The sequence below is a fragment of the Myxine glutinosa genome, chromosome 11, assembly GCF_964187855.1.
Source record: "Myxine glutinosa chromosome 11, kmMyxGlut1.1, whole genome shotgun sequence".
In the NCBI taxonomy this organism is placed as follows: Eukaryota; Metazoa; Chordata; class Myxini; order Myxiniformes; family Myxinidae; genus Myxine; species Myxine glutinosa.
Window position 1 is genome coordinate 110,810,865 of NC_136271.1, and position 23,541 is coordinate 110,834,405.

Below are 23,541 nucleotides of genomic sequence, written 5' to 3' on the forward strand. Positions count from 1 at the left end.
CCCAGAGGACCCAAATGACCCAGAGGACCCAAATGACCCAGAGGACCCAAATGACCCAGAGGACCCAAATGACCCAGAGGACCCAGAGGACCCAGAGGACCCAAATGACCCAGAGGACCCAGAGGACCCAGAGGACCCAGAGGACCCAGAGGACCCAGAGGACCCAAATGACCCAGAGGACCCAGAGGACCCAGAGGACCCAAATGACCCAGAGGACCCAAATGACCCAGAGGACCCAAATGACCCAGAGGACCCAAATGACCCAGAGGACCCAAATGACCCAAATGACCCAGATGACCCAAATGACCCAGAGGACCCAAATGACCCAGAGGACCCAAATGACCCAAATGACCCAGAGGACCCAAATGACCCAGAGGACCCAAATGACCCAGAGGACCCAAATGACCCAGAGGACCCAAATGACCCAGAGGACCCAAATGACCCAGAGGACCCAAATGACCCAGAGGACCCAAATGACCCAGAGGACCCAAATGACCCAGAGGACCCAAATGACCCAGAGGACCCAAATGACCCAGAGGACCCAAATGACCCAGAGGACCCAAATGACCCAGAGGACCCAAATGACCCAGAGGACCCAAATGACCCAAATGACCCAGAGGACCCAGAGGACCCAGAGGACCCAAATGACCCAGAGGACCCAAATGACCCAGAGGACCCAGAGGACCCAAATGACCCAGAGGACCCAGAGGGCCCAAATGACCCAGAGGACCCAGAGGACCCAGAGGACCCAGAGGACCCAAATGACCCAGAGGACCCAAATGACCCAGAGGACCCAGAGGACCCAGAGGACCCAAATGACCCAGAGGACCCAGAGGACCCAAATGACCCAGAGGACCCAAATGACCCAAATGACCCAGAGGACCCAAATGACCCAGAGGACCCAAATGACCCAGAGGACCCAAATGACCCAGAGGACCCAAATGACCCAGAGGACCCAAATGACCCAAATGACCCAAATGACCCAGAGGACCCAAATGACCCAGAGGACCCAAATGACCCAGAGGACCCAAATGACCCAGAGGACCCAAATGACCCAGAGGACCCAAATGACCCAGAGGACCCAAATGACCCAGAGGACCCAAATGACCCAGAGGACCCAAATTCTATGTATGTTTCTATGATGATGTATGTTTTGGTGAAAGTACATAATGTGAATACTAGTAGCAATTTTACAAAAACCATGGCATAATTTCAAATCTTGACCCGAGATGATAATTATGCTACATCATAATTTCCATGTGCCAACCTGGGCGGAATCCAAGTGGATTCACTTGTTTTAAGATGAGTCTACATTGCAGGGATAATTATTGCTTCTGAAAAATGTTTTAACTGGTAGTAGATTGTAGTATCGTTTTGAACCCGACTGCGGCGGCTATTTTTGCTCATTACCACGAACCTCTCTTCGTCGCTTGCTCCGCTTGCCGAGCCGCTTGCCGAGCCGCTTGCAAAGCTGGTGATACGGAATGACTGGCTTGGGAAGCGACAGCAAGCTGCTTGCCAACGGAACACACCAGCCGTGTACTTTGAGTTCATTGTGATTCTCACCTCCAACATCTATGGACTATGGTGATCACGGACACGAAACGGTGTGAGCACATTGTGAAGCTTCTGGATTAAAAAAAATCCAAAAGTTTAAAGACAATCTCAACCAACAACACCAACAACAACAAGGCTGGGAAACCCGGAAATGACGCGATGGCAACGTGCCGTCCAGAGCGCATCTTCAGACTGGTTCAAGACGGGGACTCGTCAGGGCTGCGGGCGTTGGGTCTTGGCGATGACGTCACGAGCACGCTCCGCACGTTGCGAAGAGCGAGGTCCGGGGATACCCTCGTGCACGTCGCTGCGCGGAAGGGCGACCTCGACCTGCTCCGTTACCTGCTGGAAGAGCTCTCCTTGGACCTGGAAGTCCCCAACAGGGAGTACAAACGGCCGCTCCATGAGGCCGCGTCCATGGGTCATCGCCAATGTGTTCGGTACTTGTTAGAAAGAGGAGCTCAGGTGGACTCTCTGAAAAGTGGTGACTGGTAATTATGGATCTTTACCTCATTGTTGTAACCATGGACACCACGAGTGAAATTGATATTTGCAGGTTAATGAAATGAACAATCTCCAGTGGATACCTTTCCCTTTAATCTGTGTTTTTGAAGAGGTCTGCAAATTTGTTGGGCTGGTTCATGACGGACACCTTTGTTGGGCTGGTTAATGACTGGGACACCTTTATTTATTATTTGGGCTGGTTAATGACTGGGACACCTTGTTGGGCTGGTTAATGACTGGGACACCTTTATTGGGCTGGTTAATGACTGGGACACCTTGTTGGGCTGGTTAATGATTGAGACACCTTTATTGGGCTGGTTAATGACTGGGACACCTTTGTTGGGCTGGTTAATGACTGGGACACCTTGTTGGGCTGGTTAATGACTGGGACACCTTTATTGGGCTGGTTAATGACTGGGACACCTTGTTGGGCTGGTTAATGATTGAGACACCTTTATTGGGCTGGTTAATGACTGGGACACCTTTGTTGGGCTGGTTAATGACTGGGACACCTTGTTGGGCTGGTTAATGACTGGGACACCTTTATTTGGGCTGGTTAATGACTGGGACACCTTTGTTGGGCTGGTTAATGATTGAGACACCTTTATTGGGCTGGTTAATGATTGAGACACCTTTATTGGGCTGGTTAATGACTGGGACACCTTTGTTGGGCTGGTTAATGACTGGGACACCTTGTTGGGCTGGTTAATGACTGGGACACCTTTAGTTGGGCTGGTTAATGACTGGGACACCTTGTTGGGCTGGTTAATGACTGGGACACCTTTATTGGGCTGGTTAATGACTGGGACACCTTGTTGGGCTGGTTAATGATTGAGACACCTTTATTGGGCTGGTTAATGACTGGGACACCAAGTAATGGAAGTCTTCCTTTATCTAATGCTTTCTGCTATTTATACTATTACTACTACTATTTACCGTCAGACAGATGTGTGCACGCATAGGCAGAGCAGACACATACACATCAGCTCACAGTCGCACCTCGTGCTTAAATCTTGGTGACCCATTCTGGGCTGGCAGGATCATGCCCTCCCTGCAGGTATGCCAACTCGTCTCGAAGCTGTCAAGCCTGTGTTCGAATCTCAATCCAGCAATTCCCACCTTGGTGTTTCGCAGGTAGAAATAAAGAGGCATGAAGGTATGTGCGGTGCCTCAGGTGGACGGTAAGTCGGTGTTCCATCTGCCAGCATTAGTTGGTGAATGTTAAAGATCCATTGTGTAATTCACGAAGAGTAGGTAAGGTATTGCCAGCACCCTGACCAAGTTACAAATTCATGCCCAAACCTACACAGGGCATTACATCAGCGGCATCATCGCACCTGTGCAATAAATGATTCAAACCTCCAGCTATGCACGATTGAGTGACACAGTCATCGCAAGTTGCAACCCCTTATAGTTTATGACTTCGCCATCTTTTTTGTCTGCAGGACGCCGCTCATGCTGGCGTGTACGCGGGTGAATGTGGAGGTGGTGCGTGAGCTGATACAATGGGGAGCCCAGCTCAACTTGAGAAACAAGGATGGCTGGAATGCTTTCCAAATTGCTTCTCGTCAAGGAGATTTGGCTACAGTATGCTTTCTCCTCCAGGCCAGTCCCGACATCTGGATGACCCGCAGCAAGGTTTCTCGAAGTCCCCTTCACACTGCCGGTGCTGATATTAGCATCTTTCACCTGTTTTGTCTTTACTGCTTAACCTGGGAGGTGTTCCTCTTCTTTTTTGAAATTTGTTTTTACCCTGTCCGACCGAAGCGAAAAGCGGGGTAAAGCAATTTGTTCACAATTTGTCTGTCTGTCCACAGACGTCATTCTGTGATTGGGGAACAACTTGATTTGAATTGAATGTTATATTTTGAATACTGTAGAACACAAATCGGAGCATGAACCTGTAGTTTAGCAGTAATTTGGCTCTATAATTAGCAAAATATACGGAATCTCATCCTGATCATGCGTGCACAGAGAGGAGTTTAGTCTGTCTGTTTCTTTTAGTTACTAAATTTCTTTTTGTCTGTCTGTTTGGCAGTGAAACAAAATTGAAAATCATGCCAAACAGGAAACTTACTGTTTTGTAGCGACATCGTAAAGGCCACAAACAACATGCAGGAATAAGTAATTTAACGTGTTGAATAAGGCGGTGTAAAAGACGGAGCTTCAACGGCGGTAAACTTCTGGAGTTTAGTTTCTACAGCCTTTAAAACCTTTATTTTATTTCAATTATATACTTGAACCCTGCAGAACACAATTTGGTGGTGCCTAGCGTAAGGTTACCATTGCGCCTGTTATTCAAAGGTCATGAATATGCCTGGAGGACTCAAGGACAACAAAACGAATACAGATCGTGTTTGGAAATGCAAAGCAAGAGCTGAAAAGGCACTTCCTATATCCTTTTTCTTAAGAATGCGTGGGGTAAGGTGTCCTATTAACTCTGGGCTAGTTTATATATAGTGAATCCACAAAATGGAACCTTTAATTGAAGGTACCAAAGAGATCACAGACCCTGCCGTCGGACATCTATGAAATATACATCAAACGTCCATGAATCGTCACACCACGAAACATATTTTCAACATTCGAGATTCCAGGATAGCCATTTGTTGTGTTGTGCTACATGACAACGTACATTGACCACACTGCTGGAAGTCTTGTGTGCAGCTTCTCTTCATGGTGTTGCAGGCAATGCAAGTCTTAACGGACTGGAATGTTGCTTTCCTGACGTCCCAACAACTCCCCAAACTACGTTGTTGCTCCATGGAGGTTTGTGGGTGAATAGCAATCGCATCTCGGATGGTTGAATTCATCCTGGTGGGAGTACCTGCTATCTGGCAGCCGATTGTCGTTCCTCGTTGGAATTTCCTTCACTCCTCCCTCTGGGATATAGGTGGTCTTAAATTGAGCCATGAGACTGTGTCCTGGATGTTTAAACCCCTTCCCGACATCACAAGAAATGAAACATTACTGTGCAGAAGATTCACCTTGAAGAAAGCTTCCTCATTACAAGGAAAGAGTTAAATTTCCCACCATTGCATAAACAATCACCTGTGACAAGGAAGCAAAGTTGTTTCGGCTCTTTTTGCCTTTATTTTCAATCACTGTGTCTGTGCAATTGTCTGTGCAATCACTGTGCAATTACTCCCGGTGTGTACCCCGGTTTAGAATAGGTACACCGTATCCCTGCGCATCGTAAGAGGCGACCAAGGGTTGGCGTCAGGAAGGGCATCCGGCCATAAAAACATTGCCTCAAACAGGGAACCATGATTGTCATGGGGCCCGCAAGGCTAACCTCCGCTCTAGCAGGGAAAATGGCCTCAAAACGATCATTCTATTCATTCATTCATTCATTCACTGTGTCGGGAAGTGTTACCTTGTGCTAAAATTGTGATTTTCACGGTTTATATACTTCCTCGTCGGCCCTTTTGGCACATTTTGCTGACAGGTGTTCAGAGACAAACAAAAAGTTGCACGTGATGGATGACACACGCTCTTGGTGCTCAGCGTACCACATGGATATGACCAGCGAAAAGGGAGAATCAAAAATCAAAGCAAATAATCCTCAGCTCTTCCAAATTTAATGCGGCGACGAATCACCATCTTCCCTGGAAGGTATTTTGAAAACTACCTCAGGAGTATTTCTCATTTTTTTTGTTATCGCACAACCTTTCGTGGCCACGGGCAGTCGGGCACTAATATTCCATAGTATTACTCGCGGCGATGGTGAAGGTCTCAAGAGTTTTGAGTCGTAATGCAACGACACGACATCTTTCAGAATCCGGACGGCACTTTATCCTCGCTGGTTGTAATCTTCTTTGGTGGGATCAGAAAGCCGGAAACGAGGCCCGACATGTAGAACCCAAAGTATCAAACTTGATTTTCAGCTTCTCGTTTCGAGGACCAAGCTATGATGTGTTCACCTTGAAGCATAGAGGCATTTTCAGGTCTTGCTCCAAGGACTGTTTTTGAGGATGCGTTCCAGGTACTTCCGTTTCAGGTTATTTTCGCATCATTTTTGAATATATTTTTTAATGTCATTGTGACTGTGGCATGTTCTTCATGGATGTAACTCGCTTTGATTCAGCATGATCCTCCCTCTCCCCCTTCTGCTCTTTTCCATGACACTACACAAACAAACCAGCTTTGCAAACCAATTCCTTTCATTATCCTGTGTTTTCAGCTCTGCATGGGCACCTGGACGTGGTGGCCATATTGCTGCAGAGGTAAGCTGTAACATAACCTATTTTGGACATTTCAGTGATCACTGTACTACTTGAAAAATCATGGCTGATGCGGTTGCAGGTGCGGTTATCGACCAGACGAGCGTGACAGCTGTGGTGTCACACCATTCATGGATGCGCTAAAGCGCGGCCACGTGGAGGTTGCAAGGCTGCTGATGGACAGGCATAAGGTAAAGCACCTAACTGTCTTTGTCATCATTTTTCTATCCACTTCTCCTGCTTACCTTTACATTAAGTTTTTTTGTTTTAATGCTGTTTTCATTTTGATGTAACCAAGTGGGTGCATGACAGTGGGGGAGGGTGAGGATGAAAGGAGTACATTTGCCAGGAGAACCAGGAAAAAGAAGAAAGAAAAAAAAAAGGCGGGGGAATAAATATGCCTGGAGGAAGAATGAACCTTTGGATGAAGAAGCTGTAAGAAGGAAGTGGAATCCAAGGAAGGGGGGTTGGAGGGGGGGGGGCAGCCAACGAGATGGTTGAGGGAAAGTGTGGCAGAGGGATTATAGGAGGTGTTGTGGATTCAGTGGTGCAACCGAAAGAAAAATTTTGCTCATCGGGAAACGATTGGCCCATTCGTAGTATAAACCTGCATCACACTGTAATATCAGTGCAGACTAAAGTGTGGCCTTGTGCAGGGATAAACCACATTGTCACCACACCATGACCACACCGTAAAAGGTTTTATTTCAGAGCTGCGTTGGCTCGGTTCTTTTTTTTTCTTTTATATATATATATATATATATAGTCGAGGTTCGGGGAAGAGCGAGTACACTGAATGGATCAGGACATACAGTGCCTATAGAAAGTCTACACCCCCCCTTTCAAAAAATTTCACATTTTGTTCCCTTATAGTCTAGAATTCAATTGCATTAAATCAGACTTTTTACACCTTTATTTACACATCGTAATCCACAACTTCCAAGTGAAAAACAAGTTCTACAAATTTCAGAAAATTAATTAAAAATACAAAACTGGAATCCATTGGTTGGATAAGTGTCCACCCACCTGAGTTAATACTTGGTGGAAGCACCTTTGACAGCAATTGCAGCTGTGAGTTTGTTGGGATAGGTCTCTACCAACTTTGCAAACCTTGATTGGACAATATTTGCCCATTCTTCTGTACAAAACTGTTCAAGCTCAGTCAAGTTGCGTGGGGAGTGTTGATGGACAGCAATCTTCAAGTCGTGCCACAGATTTTTGATTGGATTTAGGTCGGGGCTCTGACTGGGCCACTCAAGGACATTTATCCTTTTGTTCCTTAGCCACTCCTGTGTAGCTTTGTCTGTGTGCTTTGGGTCGTTGTCATGCCGAAAGGTGAACTTTTTATTGGTGAAACTTTGAAAGGTGAAAAGTCCCAATTCAGTTTTCTTGCATAAGGCAGCAGGTTTCCCTCTGGGATTTTTCTGTATTTTGCTCTATCGATTTTTCCTTTGATTCTGATGAGTTGATGACAAGTCCCTGCTGATGAGAAACATCCCCATAACATGATGCAGCCACCACCATGCTTCACAGTAGGGATGGTGTTCTTTAGCCGATGTGCTGTGTTAGGTTTGCGCCAAACGTAACGTTTTGAATTTAGGCCAAAAAGTTCCATCTTGGTTTCGTCAGGCCACAAAACTTTTTACCACATGGCTTCAGAATTTCCACAGTGGTTTTTTTCATACCTCAAATGGGACTCAAGGTGGGGTTTTTTTGAGTAATGGCTTCCTTCTTGCCACCCTACCATACAGGCCAGCCTACTTGTGCAGTGCTGGGGATATTGTTGTCACATGCACACAGTAACCAGTCTTTGCCATAAAGGCCAGTAGCTGTTTCAAAATTGCCATTGGCCTCTTGGTGGCCTCTCTGATCGGTGTCCTCCTTGCTTGGTCATCCAGCATGGAGGGACGACCTGATCTACGCAGGGTATTGGTGGTTCCATCCACTTTCCACTTCTTAATGATTGTCTTGTGCTCCAAGGGATATTCAAGGCCTTTGAAATATTTTTATACCCATCCCCTGATCTGTTCCTTTCGACAACTTTATACCAGAGGTTTTTTGAAAGCACCTTGGTGCTCATGGTTGTCTTTTCTGTGAAATGCACTACCCAGCAGAGGAAACCTCCAGAAACAGCTGATTTTATTCTGAAATAATCAGAATCACCACAATTTAACACAGGTGGAGGCCAATTAACTTGGTGTGCGATTTTAAAGGTGATTGGTTACACCTGAGCTAATTCACGGTTGCTATTATAAGGGGGTGGGTGGCACTTATCCAACCAATAGAAATCTAGTTTTGTACTTTTAATTAATTTTCTGAAATTTGTAGAATTTGTTTTTCACTTGGAAGTTGAAGGTTACGATGTGTAAATAAAGGAGGAAAAAGCCTGATTTAATGCAATTTAATTCCAGGCTATAAGGGAACAAAAGGTGAAATTTTTGAAAGGAGGTGCAGACATTCTATAGGCACTGCAACAGCCAAAGGCAAGATGCGAAATACTCATTAATGGGGTGAACAATATGGATACTGAAGTCAACTTCAAGGAGGGGAAACCGCAAAATTGGAAGGAGTAGAGATTAGCCAGGGTTAACGAGTGTAGAAAAGATCATGGTTTTGGATTGGGGACGATTTGAGATGTTGGTGAGCAGCTTTCTTGAAGACCTGGAGGGAAGAATGAGATTGAAGAGAATGTGGAAGTTGATTTCACATGTGGGAGGTAAAGAGGAACAAATTAGTGGAGGTAAGCAGTGACACTGGATTTGGGTAGTTCCACCCGATGGGGGTTGATGGTGGACTGTGTGAACCCTGCAGAAACCTGGGGGGTGGGAGTGCACAAAGCACAGAAAGAGCAGAGGTTGCAAGACCAGAAAGGAGGTGGTAGAAGACAGGTAAACAACCGACCTACTGTGTCTGTGATGGTGAAGTGATAAGCCCATAAACTCGGCTTCATCACTGGAGATTACAATGATTTTGAAGGCCTTGGTTTCTACGGCATCAAGCTGAGCAAGATGTGAGGCACTGAGGTAGGGTAGGGCAGTACTCCATCAAGATGTGGACAAAGGTGTTGTAGGTTGATAGTTCAGGTGTGACAATGAAGGACTTTGCATGATTGAGGATGTCCAATTGGCAGTTGGCTTTGGAGGCCAACTTTGAAATGTGATTTGCCCAAAAAAGATAGGTGAGACCCAGGAGTTGAATGATTGAAGTTCCTCAAGAGGATTAAGAAAGTGAATAGGAGGGTTTGCCATTTGGTCCTTTTTGAGAGAGATAGTGAGAGTGTGAGATTTGTCAGGACTGACAGACATATTCCAAGTGTTTTGACCAGCTTATGATTTTTTTCCAAGGTCTGAAGAGAGGGAAGAGGCTGGCCGCAGCCCGCCTGAAGGATGTCACGATGAATCTGAAAGATGAGGGATGTCATGGCAGAGATTGGAGTCATCAGCAAATAGGAGACCGAGAGACGGTGTGATAAGAAAACGGGGACGTCATCGACAAAGACATTGTTGAAGTCCCATTTTACTTTAAGTGGTATTTCCACAGGTACCTGCTAGTTGTTACACTGCATGTGCGAAGCGAAGAGTAGGGTTAGGCAATGTGAGTAGACTCAGAATGGGGGTTCTAGGACACATAGCATTTAACATTGAAGTCAATACGGAAAATTATGGAAACATATTAACTCACACCTCCTCTCTCTCAAAAAATTGCACCCACTTTCCTCCCTCCCCCATTTTTCATTATACTCATACAGAGACCCAACGAATATTTGTGTTTCATTTTTAGGTAAAAGCTTCATTTTCTTAAAAGCAGAATCATCTAAAATATTTTTCAAATCATCAAAGCTCCTAATGCCTTCTTATTCACCTCCTCTGTATATAATTGATGCTCATAACTTCTTATCATATTCATTTTTCTATATCCTTCTTTCTTTAAAGTCAAACAATTATAATAATTTTCAAAGTTTATTGATTCTTTAATAACATTTTTCTTTACTCTTTTTAACTTTTTATCACACTTTTCAACCTTATTATCAATATACTTAAAAGCATGAGCCTTAGATCTCAATCCTACAAATTCACTCATTACCTTACCCCCCAAGACATCCTTAAACTTTCCAATAACCTTTTTATTCTTTAAAGAAAACAACTTATCACCTGACTTAAAATTACTTGTATCGTATATATCATGATCATCAATCATATCTGAATAAACATCTTTTGTATTAATTTTCAAAATAAAACTATCTGTATCCATATAAAGTAGATTAACATCATTTTGATATTTCTTGTCGGATTTGATATTGGATTCATTATCACTCTTGTGCTGGGGCAGTTATTGTAAAAGTAATCAGACATTAATGACTTTGATAAATCAAGGATTAATGTTCCTACAGTCACGTGAAAAAGTAAGTACACCCCATGTAAAGTTTTGACTTTTTCAACATATTTCAACATACAGCTATTTGATCTTCATTTCAACAATATTGATAGATAAAGGTGATATAATATAACAAATATCATGAAACATTTACATTTTGTAGTCCATTGTATAATTTAAATAAACATAAATGCAAATTTTGCATGTGGAAAAAGTATGTACACCCCTACATTTATCACGACTTCAAATACCTAAAATTAGAATCAGGTGCAACAGCTCAGGTGCAAATGATTAGAACATCGTCAGAGAGGATCTTGGAGGAACCTGTCTTATTTAAACCTCAGACATTTAGTTTGGTTTGCTCTTTGTTGTTGAAGTGTGCGGCGTCACCATGCCTAGATCAAAAGAGCTCTCTGAGGCCTTCAGAAAAAAGGTTATAGATGCCTACGAGTCTGGGAAGGGATTTTAAAAGATCTCCAAACAATTTGAAATCAATCATTCGACTGTCCGGAAGATCATCTACAAGTGGAGAAGATTCCAAACAACTGCCAACTTGTTCAGGCCAGGCCGCCCCAGCAAGTTCAGCCCGAGAGCAGACCGCAAGATGCTGAAAGAAGTCTCTAAGAACCCCAGGATGTCATCACGGGATCGACAGGTAGCTCTTGCCACTGTTGATGTCAAAGTGCACGAGTCTACCATTAGAAAGAGGCTGCACAAATTTGATCTACATGGGAGGTGTGCCAGGAGGAAACCTTTGCTGTCCAGAAAGAACATCAGGGCACGACTAAAGTTTTCCAATGAACACCTCGGCAAAGACCAGCACTTCTGGAACAATGTGCTCTGGACAGATGAGTCAAAGGTAGAGCTATTTGGCCACAGTACCAGAAGACATGTTTGGCGAAAACCAAAGACAGCATTTGACCACAAGAACCTGATCCCAACTGTAAAGCACGGTGGTGGAAATATTATGGTTTGGGGCAGCTTTGCTGCATCAGGGCCTGGGCAGCTCACCATCATAGAATCCACGATGAATTCTTCATTGTACCAGAGGGTGCTTGAGGATAATGTGAGGCCATCTGTCGGAAAGTTGAAGCTCAACCGAAGGTGGACCTTGCAACATGACAATGACCCTAAACATACCAGTAAATCCACCAAGGAATGGCTGAAAAGAAAGAAATGGAGGGTTCTGGAATGGCAAAGTCAAAGCCCGGATCTAAATCCCATCGAGATGTTGTGGGGGGATTTGAAACGAGCTGTGCATGTAAGAAACCCCTCAAACATCGCACAGCTGAAAGAATTTTGCATGGAGGAGTGGGAAAAAATTTCTCCCAGTCGATGTCAGAGACTGGTAGACAGTTATAAGAAACGCCTACTTGAGGTTGTTTCTGCCAAAGGGGACAATACCACCTATTAGAGCCAAGGGTGTACTTACTTTTTCCACATGCGAAATTTGCATTTATGTTTATTTAAATTATACAATGGACTACAAAATGTAAATGTTTCATGATATTTGTTATATTATATCACCTTTATCTGTCAATATTGTTGAAATGAAGATCAAATAGCTGTATGTTGAAATATGTTGAAAAAGTCAAAACTTTACATGGGGTGTACTTACTTTTTCACGTGACTGTATATAAATAGGTTTATTCATTTTAATACTCTCTTTTTTCATATGAATAGCACAAATGTTCTCTGAAAACACCTCCACTCGCTGAAAATTTGGTTTATTAATTAGCTTTGATGCTTGTTTTCAATATAGAGCAAGTCTTATGTTTTCTCTATTTCTAACATTTTCCATAGTCTTTCCAAATGCAGCGTTATTCATTAATTTATAAAACTCCTTTTCAAAATCTGTTTTAGCTTCCATCCTCCTTTTTGTATTAAAATCAATATAGGTCTTTAACCAATGACTTTGTCTGAACTTCAAAATTCTGTGAGTCTTCTTCACTCTTAACCCTGCTGATAAACATTGTCTTAAGTTCCTTTGGTGTAAAACATAATTTCTTTTATTATATAATGTAGTAAGTAATTTATCTGTTGATTTACCTTTGGTATTAAATGATTGTTGTAAAATCTGAAAGGACTAGGTGAAACTAGGTGCTGCAATAAGACTAATTGCTGGCTTTGGTGGAGAGAAAGGGGTGAGGGGGCATTTGTTGTTCATGATCTTCAATTCCCGTAATCACACATTTCAATTTGGTGTGGGGCATTTGCCTCCTCATAAAATCTGGGCCTCTTAGTCTGTTCGATTTCTGTCCCTTGTACAGGCCGACGAGAGAGCCGCTGATGCTTTAGGTGCGCAGGCCTTGCATCAGGCTGCCATGACAGGACAGGATCGCTCTATCGAGTTCCTCGTAACCGAATTGCGTGTGGACGTGAACAGCCGAGCCACAAGCCTGAACCTTACGGCTCTGCACTATGCTGCAAAGGTATGATGGTTGCCTCCATGGGAAGCTTTTTTTTAAACGTTTGTGAGATTGCACTTTCTTTTTGAATAACTAAATGTTTTTATTGTTGCTGTTAATAATATATATCATCATCATTTTGCTTACGTCTTGCATATTTCCAGGAAGGACACACAAAAACAATTTTAACCCTTCGTGATCTTGGGGCTGATCTACAAGCTACTGATGCCAAAGGCCGCACTGGTAAGTGATGGCATAGGCAAGTTTACTATTTGTAATTTGTTATGTTGATCTTTTTTGCCAGTGGTGAACATGTTATCAGGTAGTAGTGAATCATAGTGAGATCATCCAACATGTTATCGCTGTGCCTTGTGCTTTCTCCTCCAAGCTCGTGGAATGGCCAGTGCACGAGGACACGCACCATGTGCACAAGCTCTAGACCAGACCTGCATGCATAACCACACCTCTACTACGGATTTCACAGCTCATGCGCTGCCTCCCAAGCTATTACATCAATCGAGCCCCAGTTGAACTTTAAACGAATACCTGGCATTTGGAACAGAAGATATTTGTTTTTGGCTCACTTACGGATCATCCTTTCCGTGTTCAGACGGTAGTGGTGCAAACGCTGGATCAAACACCAAAGGTGTTAGAGAGTGTATGCTCTAAAGGAAACATGTTGGTGTTACCCAAGAGTTGAATATAACCAATAACAAAAATTCATTCCATCACAAAAAACAAATTTCAACTTTTTTTTTTTTTTTTTTTTTTAATCCTTATATTTTTGAGGGATTCTGTTGTGTTGTGGTTGATTCAGTCAGGTAAGGAATTCGGCCTAGCCCATAATCTTTCATTGGGTTTTTCTTGTGATCAGGCGAATGTGCAGCTGTGGTGTTTGTCGTTTTATCTTCCCAGGCCTGGCCAGCCAGTTCGTGAAACACATGGGCTGCAAATATGTTCCCTGGCCGAACCCACAATAAGTTGGGAATAAATGGAACAGTTAAAATAAATAGTAATTCTAGATCGGTATTATTTATATACTAGCCGAAACCCGTGGAACATCCACGGAAGGGAGGATGTGGTGTATGGATAGAGTGTACCATTATGGATGGCATAGGGGATTTGCTTGTCTGAGTAAGAGTTAGGAAGAAAGATGAGAATGAAGAGTGCGTATATGAACAACGTATTTATTGCAATCTACTTAAATGACAACGCTACGATATACTTTTGAAAAATGAATGGATTCGTAATAGGAATCGGCATAGCACCACTCTGGCCACACTGGCACAGTGGTATGTGTCAATGGAAAGGAACAGCAGTAGAACCATAGACTTTTAAAAAATGAACGGATTAGTAAATCGACTGGAATTAGCCCCATACTGGCGCATTGGTAAGCGTCAATGTCAAGGCAGAGCAGTAGGAATATAATACAATGAACGCAGTATCAGAGGTTGAAATTATTTTAAAACTTCTGGATAAACAATGTTTGGGGTAATAGTCAAGCCTCTGACGACTCCTTGCATACTCGTATTATGACGGAAACACAACAACTGGATAGGTAGGGCCTAGGCCTACGCCTACTTTTCGTCACTCGGCGAAGTACACTTTGTTTTAAGCTTTCAGAAGCTGAAGCCTTGGTATTTATTGCTTTATATGATACTGATGGGCTGCTGATCGGTTTCAGCACGTTGTAATCACAGTATATGGAAGAAATTATGGTAAACCCACCTGATGAGGTCAGCGTACACCGCGATCGACACCGGCACAAATGCATGCTCTGGATTGTCCACTCAGTGGACGGCTTGCTGTCGCCTTCGACTGTCCAATCAGCGGATGGCTTGCTGTCGCCTTCGACTGTCCAATCAGCAGACGGCTTGCTTCGCCTTCACCCAGCAGACGTCAATACGATGGCGTCGTAAGATGGCGTCGTTTCGGCCGTTAATCGGATGCTTTTGGGCCCCAACGTCGGCTAATTCAGATTTTTCGAGTATGGCTGTACGTGATAAACAAAGAGCGCTGTTCGTAGATCGTAAATCCATTAGTGCCGTGGGCATCGGGTCACTGGGTGCGGCGTAAAAGGGATAACAAAGTCGAGTCCTTACAGTATTATTATATAGATTAGAAACCAAGTTATCAAATTCGGTGGAACAATTGTTTATAACAACGGCTGGGAGGTCGGTGGTTCGATTTCCAAGTCCAAGTCCTAGTCCAAGTCATGCCAAAAGCCTTAAAAACAGTACGTGCTGCTTGCTGCCTCACTTGCTCAATATATAAGAGATAGAGCATGGACAAACCCCACAAAATTGGCATCCATAGGGGGAGGGGAAAGGAGGGAGAGGGAATTTGCTCTTTAATTGCCCCACTAAGAGTGGAGAGAAAAGCCTCGTTATAAAGATTGCATCGCCATAGCGAGAGTTTCCTGGGACGTGACGCCACTTCCCATATGCTAAGTGACTGTGTTTGTCTGAAGTGAAGTCCAGTGTTATCTCATTTATTTGTCTGCATGTGCATGCGTAATTTGTGTTGCAGCTCCTCCACGAGCCTTATACCATGTAAAAAAATGTACAAAGCCCTTGTTTTACCTGTTAAAATGTGGCATCTTGTCATGACCATTCAATTCATGGTTAATTATACTCTCCACCATAAAAAACCAAACACGTGATTGTTGTTAATGCAATTTATTTATGTGACATCATCGGACACAGATGAGGTGCAAACCGCTGACAGAGATAAATGCTAAATAATTACATGTCCATTTCATTGGGAACTAATCACGTTGTGGCAAATGTTTCCACATAAGGATCCAACGTTGAAGTAACAATCTCAATACCAGATATGTCCACCCTCCTCCCCATGCCCCCACATCATGACATCATGGTCTTGACCCAAACTGGGGCATATTGCTCATTGTGTCTTGTGTTTTGTATATAAGATCGAGGCTCGTGTAAGAGCTAACATTAATGACAAAAAAACAAACGGACACATGAGACAAAATAAAGGGAGTGGGAGACCAGAGAGGAAGCACGCAAGAGGATGGGGAGCAAGAGGATGGGGAGCAAGAGGATGGGGATAGGGGGAAGCACACGAGTACAACATTTGAGAGCTGGGGCATTGGGAGATATGTGGGAGGGTGAGGGCTTGGGGGGAGGAGGCATGGGAAGGGGGTGTGGGGGTGAGGGAGGTAAAAATGGAGTAAAAACATAGACATGGAGTAAAAAAAATAAAAATGGACACAGCTAGGACTTCCAGGAAGGAAGTCGGTATTTCAGAAAAGTGTATCTGGGGTGAATTCAGCACAGAACATAACACTTGCCCATTGCCTCCGTGTCCAACGAACATGTTGCTTTGACCACTGCAAGCGAGCTTGGATGTGTCACTGTCCTCAGTGACCCTATCACTCAATGGTGAAGAATCACTTAATTTTTTTTTTAATCTCGTATCTGGATCCATATTCGGATCTTCACCAAAATAGAATAGATTCATTCTTGTCACACACCCACCATGTCCACCAAGTCTCATCCGAATATGTACACAACTTTTTGAAATATCGTACTCTATGCTGTTTTTGCCCTATCTCTCAATGGTGAACAGCTCACTTTAAAAATCTCTGATCTGGATCTTCGAGCCCCCATTTTGTGTAAGTAAGCAAGTGTCATCATGTTTTCGACTTTGATTGATTTTTAAAACCATCAGCCCAATTTAATTATATTTGCCACTTGATTAATATCATGTGTCCAATCTTAATGACCAGAGTTGTTGTAAACCATGCACCAAGAATAACCGAGTGCCAATTTAATTTACAATTACCAGCTGTATCATGTGGAAGTGATCTGGCAGCCACATAAGTCGCATGATCTGGCAGCCACATAAGTCGCATGATCTGGCAGCCACATAAGTCGCATGATCCGGCAGCCACATAAGTCGCATGATCTGGCAGCCACATAAGTCGCATGATCTGGCAGCCACATAAGTCGCATGATCTGGCAGCCACATAAGTCGCATGATCTGGCAGCCACATAAGTCGCATGATCTGGCAGCCATTTCAGTCGCATAATCTGGCAGCCACATAAGTCGCATGATCTGGCAGCCACATAAGTCGCATGATCTGGCAGCCACATAAGTCGCATGATCTGGCAGCCATATAAGTCGCATGATCTGGCAGCCACATAAGTCGCATTATCTGGCAGCCATATATTTTTAATGAATAAACCTTTAAAAACCTTATTCTCCCGAATGGTTGGACAGATTGCGGTGAATCTTCACACACATGTTCCACAAGCTTTGGGGATACCAGGGTGTTCACAAAAACATCACAGGTCACAGGGTCTGGCAGCCACATAAGTCACAAGGCTGGTAGTAATATGCTTTCCGTTGCAATTTCTCCAACATTCCTTCTGGGCTTTCGTTAAGCCACAAAACCATGCGGGTGACGTATATTCCAAGGTGGGTCAAACATCTATCTATAATTCCAGTAATCTCTGTGTGTATGTATGTATGTATGTATGTATGTATGTCTGTATGTCTGTGACCGCTGTTTCTCGACAACCACGGGTCCGATATACTTGAAACTTGCCAGGTATATTGCTGGGGACCCGAGGATGTGCCTTTTCAAGGTTTCATATTAATCGGACAAGTAGTTACCGAGCTATGTCCAAAAAACGATTCAACCAATCAGAGAGCAGCGAGTTATCACGTGTGCCGAACGTGGCGAACAGACTCTGCCTCGGACGGCACATTTGAGAGCGTATTCATTTATTTCACGTTGGCAAACTATGTTGCCGCTATGTTGGCGTTAAACTATGTTTTAAAACTAATTAAAACTAATTTGCGATTCTTTCGCTTTCCTGCGCGTTTGTGCACGCGATGGCGATTTCTTTACCAAACTCCGCAAGCCGTTCGCTTTGGACCAAACCATTTCATGTAAATAGAGGGGGGGGGGGATTGTCACCGTACTCGCAAGCCGTTCGCTTTGGACCAAACCATTTCATGTAAATAGAGGGGGAGATATAATTTTAGATATAGATATAGTACGGGCATGCCCTAGTACTGTAAATATACCGTTATTAATTCAGAAATATGGATATTACAACGTTTCAGTTGCCGCAAAAAGTAGTTTCTGTTGAAGGTTTTACACATGGCCTGAACTTGAGTTACCCATTTCAGGTTTTCTTGCACATGGATGCCTAACAGTTTAAGACAATCTGTTTGATTAATAGCTGAGTCTCCGATATGAAAACTAGGCACCTCTGCCTCAAAAACATGTAAGCATGAAATTTTATGTAAAAACATGTAAGCATTTACTCGTATTAACATTCATATTGTTTTAAAATGACCATTGTTGGAGACAGTCAAGTTGCTGCTGCATATGACTAGTTTATTCATTGTCACTATAAGTTTGACAAAAGGTCATGTCATCAACATATAGTCAGGTTCACTATGTCAATAAATTATATTTCGTTCAAAATCATGGTAGATTAGCAAACCTATACATTTTTGGAAAGGTTATAGCATAAGGAAACTAAAAATCAATGTTTACATTTGGAGAGATACCTGTATGGCGGCCATTTTGGATTTTCAAAATGGCCACTGTAAAATACATATTTTGTTCTATTTCTGCCTCTAATTACCCTAACAACTTTTTAAAATATACGAAACCTATATTTTCAGGGACAAGGAATCCAATGAAAGTATCAAATTAGTGCTATGGGGAATGGTAAGACACGAATCAAAGGTTTTGAATTGCAAAATACTGTCTTTATATTCGCGATAAGTTGCATAATCAAATACATGTTATCATTTTGTACAGGCAGTTAATAACATCAAAATGTGTCACAATAATTCATATCACCAAACATACACAGGCAGTCAGCAAAATCATATATACACATGCAGTCAGTATAACTTCACATCTACACAGGCAGTCAATGACAAAATATACACAGGCAGTCAATGGCATCAAACATACACGATTACAGAATATGCCATTTAGAGTTCGTCATCACTGTCCTGTGTGTCGTATCCGACAATATAGTCCGCATCGTTTTCACAGTCCGTTCCACACAAGCAAAGGTCGGTCAAATTGATTGGCAAATCGAATTGGTCAAATGGTCGATCGAATCGAATCGATCGAATTGGTCGAATGGTCGAATGGTCGATCGAAGCGATTGGTCGAATGGTCGAATTGGTCGAATGGAATTGGTCGATTGGTCGAATTGGTCGAATCGAATTGGTCGGAATTGGCAAATGTAAACATTGATTTTCAGATTTTCCATGTAATAACGTTTCCAAAAATGTATAGGTTTGCTAATCTACCATGATTTTGAACGAAAAAACATAGTGAACCTGACTAATACTTGTAGTGTGAAACTTCAGGATAACCGGAAACAAAGTCATTTATCATGGCTACCCAAGCAACCGGACCAATTTTTGTGCCTTGAGGAACCCCAGCATTGGTTATTTCCCATGTGGAAACTTCCCCGTTGTACTGTACAGCCTGACTTCTATGAGATAAAAAAACTACAAATCCATGGAATAATAGATGGACTAACACCAAGATTAATGAATTTATCAACAACAATCTGGTGCCTTACACGATCAAATGCTTTAGAGAAGTCAGTAGCTACCAGGACTGAAGAATGGTGGAGTTTATCAGTTCCCTTAAAATATCATCCAGTATTTTAATTAAACAATGAGTTGTAGAGTAAAGTTGTGTACGTGTGGCATACGTACGTGTGTGTCTGCATTTTAAAAATTCATTTTTTCAGCAACCGTTGGTTCGATTGACACGAAGCTTTCACCATGAGAACGCCTCCTCCTGTATAATTTTATTCATAATTATGACGTCATAAGTCACGTGGTAGAGACGCAATCTTGGAAAAAAGTTGCACCTTTATATCTCCGAAGCCGCTCAATGGAAAAAATTGAAACATTGTCAAGTACTCCCCATGGGGAATAACATATGTTAATGATGATGTTATCAACGCCTTATTCTGACATCATAATTCGACAAGTATAACGCTTGATCCGATCAGTATTATTTTTTTTTGTCTGCAACTGTTGGTCCGATGAACACAAAATTTTCACTATAGGAGCACCACCTCCTGTATCATTTTTTGAAATGATAATTATGACGTCATAGGTCACGTGGTACAGGTCGCCATCTCAGAAAAACCGAAAAATGTTGCACCTCTATATCTCTGAAACAGCTGCATGAAAAAAAATTGAAACATGGGAAATAAGTTTTGTTACTGATGACGTCATTGGTGCATTAATTATGACGTCATAATTTAAAAAGTACAACGCTTAGTCAAACTTATCAGTTTGACATTTATTGAGCACGAACTACACAAAAATTCTTGGAAAAAACATCCACACATGACATGCGGACTTCCTCTCCGGTTGCAGTCAACGTGTGGCTCTGAATGGAATTCTTCTATCTCCGCTTCCTGTCCTGGCTGGGGTTCCTCAGGGCAGTGTTCTGGGCCCTGTGCTTTTTCTCATCTTCATTAATGATCTCTCAGATTCTCTGACAAATCCTCTCTATCACTTTGCTGATGACTCCACTCTCTGCCGCTCCATTTCTCATCCCTCAGATCGGCAGTCTGCAGCCTCCTCACTCTCTGCAGACCTGGACAAAATCACAAACTGGTGAAACAAGTGGAACATGTCTTTCAATCCTGACAAATCTCACACTCTCACTATGTCTCTCCAAAAAAACCGTCTGGAAAACCCTCCCATCTACTTTCTCAACAATCCTCTCAAATAAGTTCTGTCACTCAAGCTTTTGGCTCTCACTATCTGCCATGATCTTTCCTGAGAAAACTACATTTCCAAGCTGGCCTCCAAAGCCAGTCGCCGACTGGGCATCCTCCATCGTGCAAAGTCCTTTCTGGGCACTACTCAGCTCCTCACAACATACAAATCTTTCATCTGCACTTCAATGGAATACTGCTCTCCCCTATGGTCTGGTGCTCCTGCCTCCCACATAGCTTGGCTTCACGCTGTTGAACAACAAATATTTCACTGGAAACCTTGTTTGTGCAAAATCAGTCTCGTTTTATTGATACAAGTATTTTTGACAAGAAAACTTGTTGTTTTGAACGTTTTTTGTTGAAAGTCACTATTCAAGGGCAGAAACGTGTGTGTTTCATCAAATGGTGTGTATTTAGCATGTATACAGCAAAACTACACATTTCACAAGAAACGTTGTTTGTGCAAAAAGTCTCGTTTTCTAAATATAAGCATTTTTGCACAAAAGCATTATACATGTGCACGTTTCTTGTTCAAGTCACTATTCTAGTGCAGAAACATGTGCTGTTTCATGAAAGAGTGTGTATTTAGCTTTTATGCAGCAAAACAGCACATATTTCAGAGGAAACCTTGTTTGTGCAAAAACAGTCTCGCTTTCTTAATATAAGTGTTTTGACATGAAAGCTTGTTGTATCACACGTTATTTTTTCAAGTCACTATTCTATTGCAGAAACATGTGCTATTTCATGAAATCCCATGTATTTAGCTTTTATGCAGCAAAATAACACATATTTCACAGGAAACCTTGTTTGTGCAAAAACCGTCTCTATTTCTTTACAGAAGCATTTTGAAACAAAAGCTTGTTGTTTGTGCACGTTTTTTGTTGAAAGTCACTATTCGAGGGCAGAAATGTGTGTGTTTCATCAAATTGTGTGTATTTTAGCATGTATACAGCAAAACGACATATTTCATGAGAAACCTTGTTTTAGCAAAAATAGTCTCCTTTTCTGAATAGAAGCGTTTTTGACACAAAAGCTTGTTTTTTGTTGAAAGTCGCTACTCAAGGGCAGAAATGTGTGTGTTTCATGAACTAGTGTGTATTTAGCACGTATACAGCAAAACGACATATTTCACGAGAAACCTTGTTTTAGCAAAAATAGTCTCCTTTTCTGAATAGAAGCGTTTTTGACACAAAAGCTTGTTGTTCGTACATTTGTTTTTGTAGAAAGTCACTACTCGAGGGCAGAAATGTGTGTGTGTTTCATGAAATAGTGTGTATTTATCATGTATACAGCAAAACGACACATATTTCACAAGAAACCTTGTTTGTGCAAAAACAGTCTCGTTTTCTAAATAGAAGCATTTTTTATGCGAAAACTTGTTTGTGTACGTTTTTGTTCACTTCACTATTATAGTGCAGAAACATTTGATGTTTCCTGAAATCGAGTGTATTTAGCTTTTATGCAGCAAAACTACACATATTTCACAAGAAATGTTATTTGTGCAAAAATAGTCTCGTTTTCTTCATAGAAGCATTTTGACACAAAAGCTAGTTGTTTGTGCACGTTTTCTGTTGCAATGTGTAAATATTGCTTATTCATTTTGTACACAGCAAATCAACAAATATTATACAAGAAATCTTATTCGTGCAAAAACAGTCTTGTTTTCTTAATAGAAGCGGAAACAACTCGGCTTTACCTTGTCGGGAAAAAAATCATAAAAAAGTTAGGTACTGGATCTTATTCAAAATCGTTCAAGACATTTGATAGACTGAAAAGATGAACTGTGCTAAATTTGAAGTGCCGTACGCTTCTCTTCATCTTTAAAATATATGATGAAAAATTCGATAATATTAATATATTTTCTGAGATAAATTTGTTTAAAGTTTTCCTTACGATTTATGAGTGCAGAATCATATGTGGTTCGAAAAGAAACATGTTGATCATGATTGTGTTGGTACACAATGTGGCGATGCGCTGTTTACAATTTGGTGTTGCACTGTACACAATCTTGTGATGCGTTGTACACAATCTGGTGATGCACTGTACAAAATTTGGCTATACACTGTACACAAATTGGCGATGCACTGTACACAATTTGGTGATGCGCTGTAAACAATTTCCCCATACACAGCACATGCACTGCATACATTGGTGGTGTGAGCTGCGCACATGCTAGAAATTGCCCAAAGGTCGGTTTTGGACTGCTCCAACATCGGGGTATCAGCTTCAGATTGGGAGGGAAAATTTTTAACATATTGCTCAAAATGGTGTAGAAATGGCAGCTTTGAAGCACTATTACACCCGCAGACTCCGGGAGGGGCAGGAAGGGTCATGCCTCTTTGGGGGTGTATAGATTACAGTCTCTCTATGATCGGGTCTCAAGAACATTGGGTGTGTATTCATTTACCAAGTTTCTTGTGAAGAGATCGCCAAGTGGTTTAAGCATTTGAGCAAGCACTCCATTCAAAACTGTTAAGGAACGGCTGGCTTGGCAAGCGCTAGCTAACTGCTTGGTAAAGGAGCACAACCCGAGCTTCTCCCTTTCAGTTTCGTATGAAACAGCAGGAGCGAGTTTCAAAAGTTCACTACAAAAAAATTCCACGGTAGCGGCAGAAAGGGCCATGTTATTAACCCAACCGTTGTGAGTTATATAGAGTACAATAGATCTTCGCTCAGTTCTAAAAATAAACCTTACTTCACGGATGTCGGGATTCCTCCAAATTT

The 23,541-nt window shown here is 42.3% G+C and overlaps 1 protein-coding gene across 4 annotated transcripts; it reads left to right on the top strand.

The window, feature by feature from the left end:
• The first annotated feature begins 1,689 nt into the window (after window positions 1-1,689).
• Window positions 1,690-14,076, top strand: ANKRD16 (ankyrin repeat domain 16). 4 transcript variants are annotated; one of them, XM_078786989.1, is made up of 7 exons: window positions 1,690-1,997; window positions 3,507-3,727; window positions 6,245-6,287; window positions 6,367-6,475; window positions 12,929-13,090; window positions 13,231-13,309; window positions 13,455-14,076. In XM_078786989.1, the coding sequence occupies exons 1-7, from the start codon at window positions 1,717-1,719 to the stop codon at window positions 13,595-13,597; spliced, it is 1,038 nt and encodes a 345-aa protein (XP_078643115.1). In that variant the 5' UTR covers window positions 1,690-1,716; the 3' UTR covers window positions 13,598-14,076. The 4 variants fall into 4 exon arrangements, with proteins under 4 accessions (XP_078643115.1, XP_067959851.2, XP_067959852.2 ...); XM_068103750.2 differs by having other exon boundaries at window positions 1,693-2,048; window positions 6,206-6,287; XM_068103751.2 differs by having other exon boundaries at window positions 1,702-2,048.
• Window positions 14,077-23,541: the final 9,465 nt, after the last annotated feature.

Excerpts from the sequence above, each read along its gene's own strand:
- ANKRD16 (XM_068103750.2), top strand. The coding sequence starts at position 1,717 with ATGGCAACGTGCCGTCCAGAGCGCATCTTCAGACTGGTTCAAGACGGG. Across the intron at positions 2,049-3,506 it reads TCTCTGAAAAGTGGTGACTG|GACGCCGCTCATGCTGGCGT; the intron begins GTAATTATGGAT and ends TTTTGTCTGCAG. Across the intron at positions 3,728-6,205 it reads AAGTCCCCTTCACACTGCCG|CTTTGCAAACCAATTCCTTT; the intron begins GTGCTGATATTA and ends CAAACAAACCAG.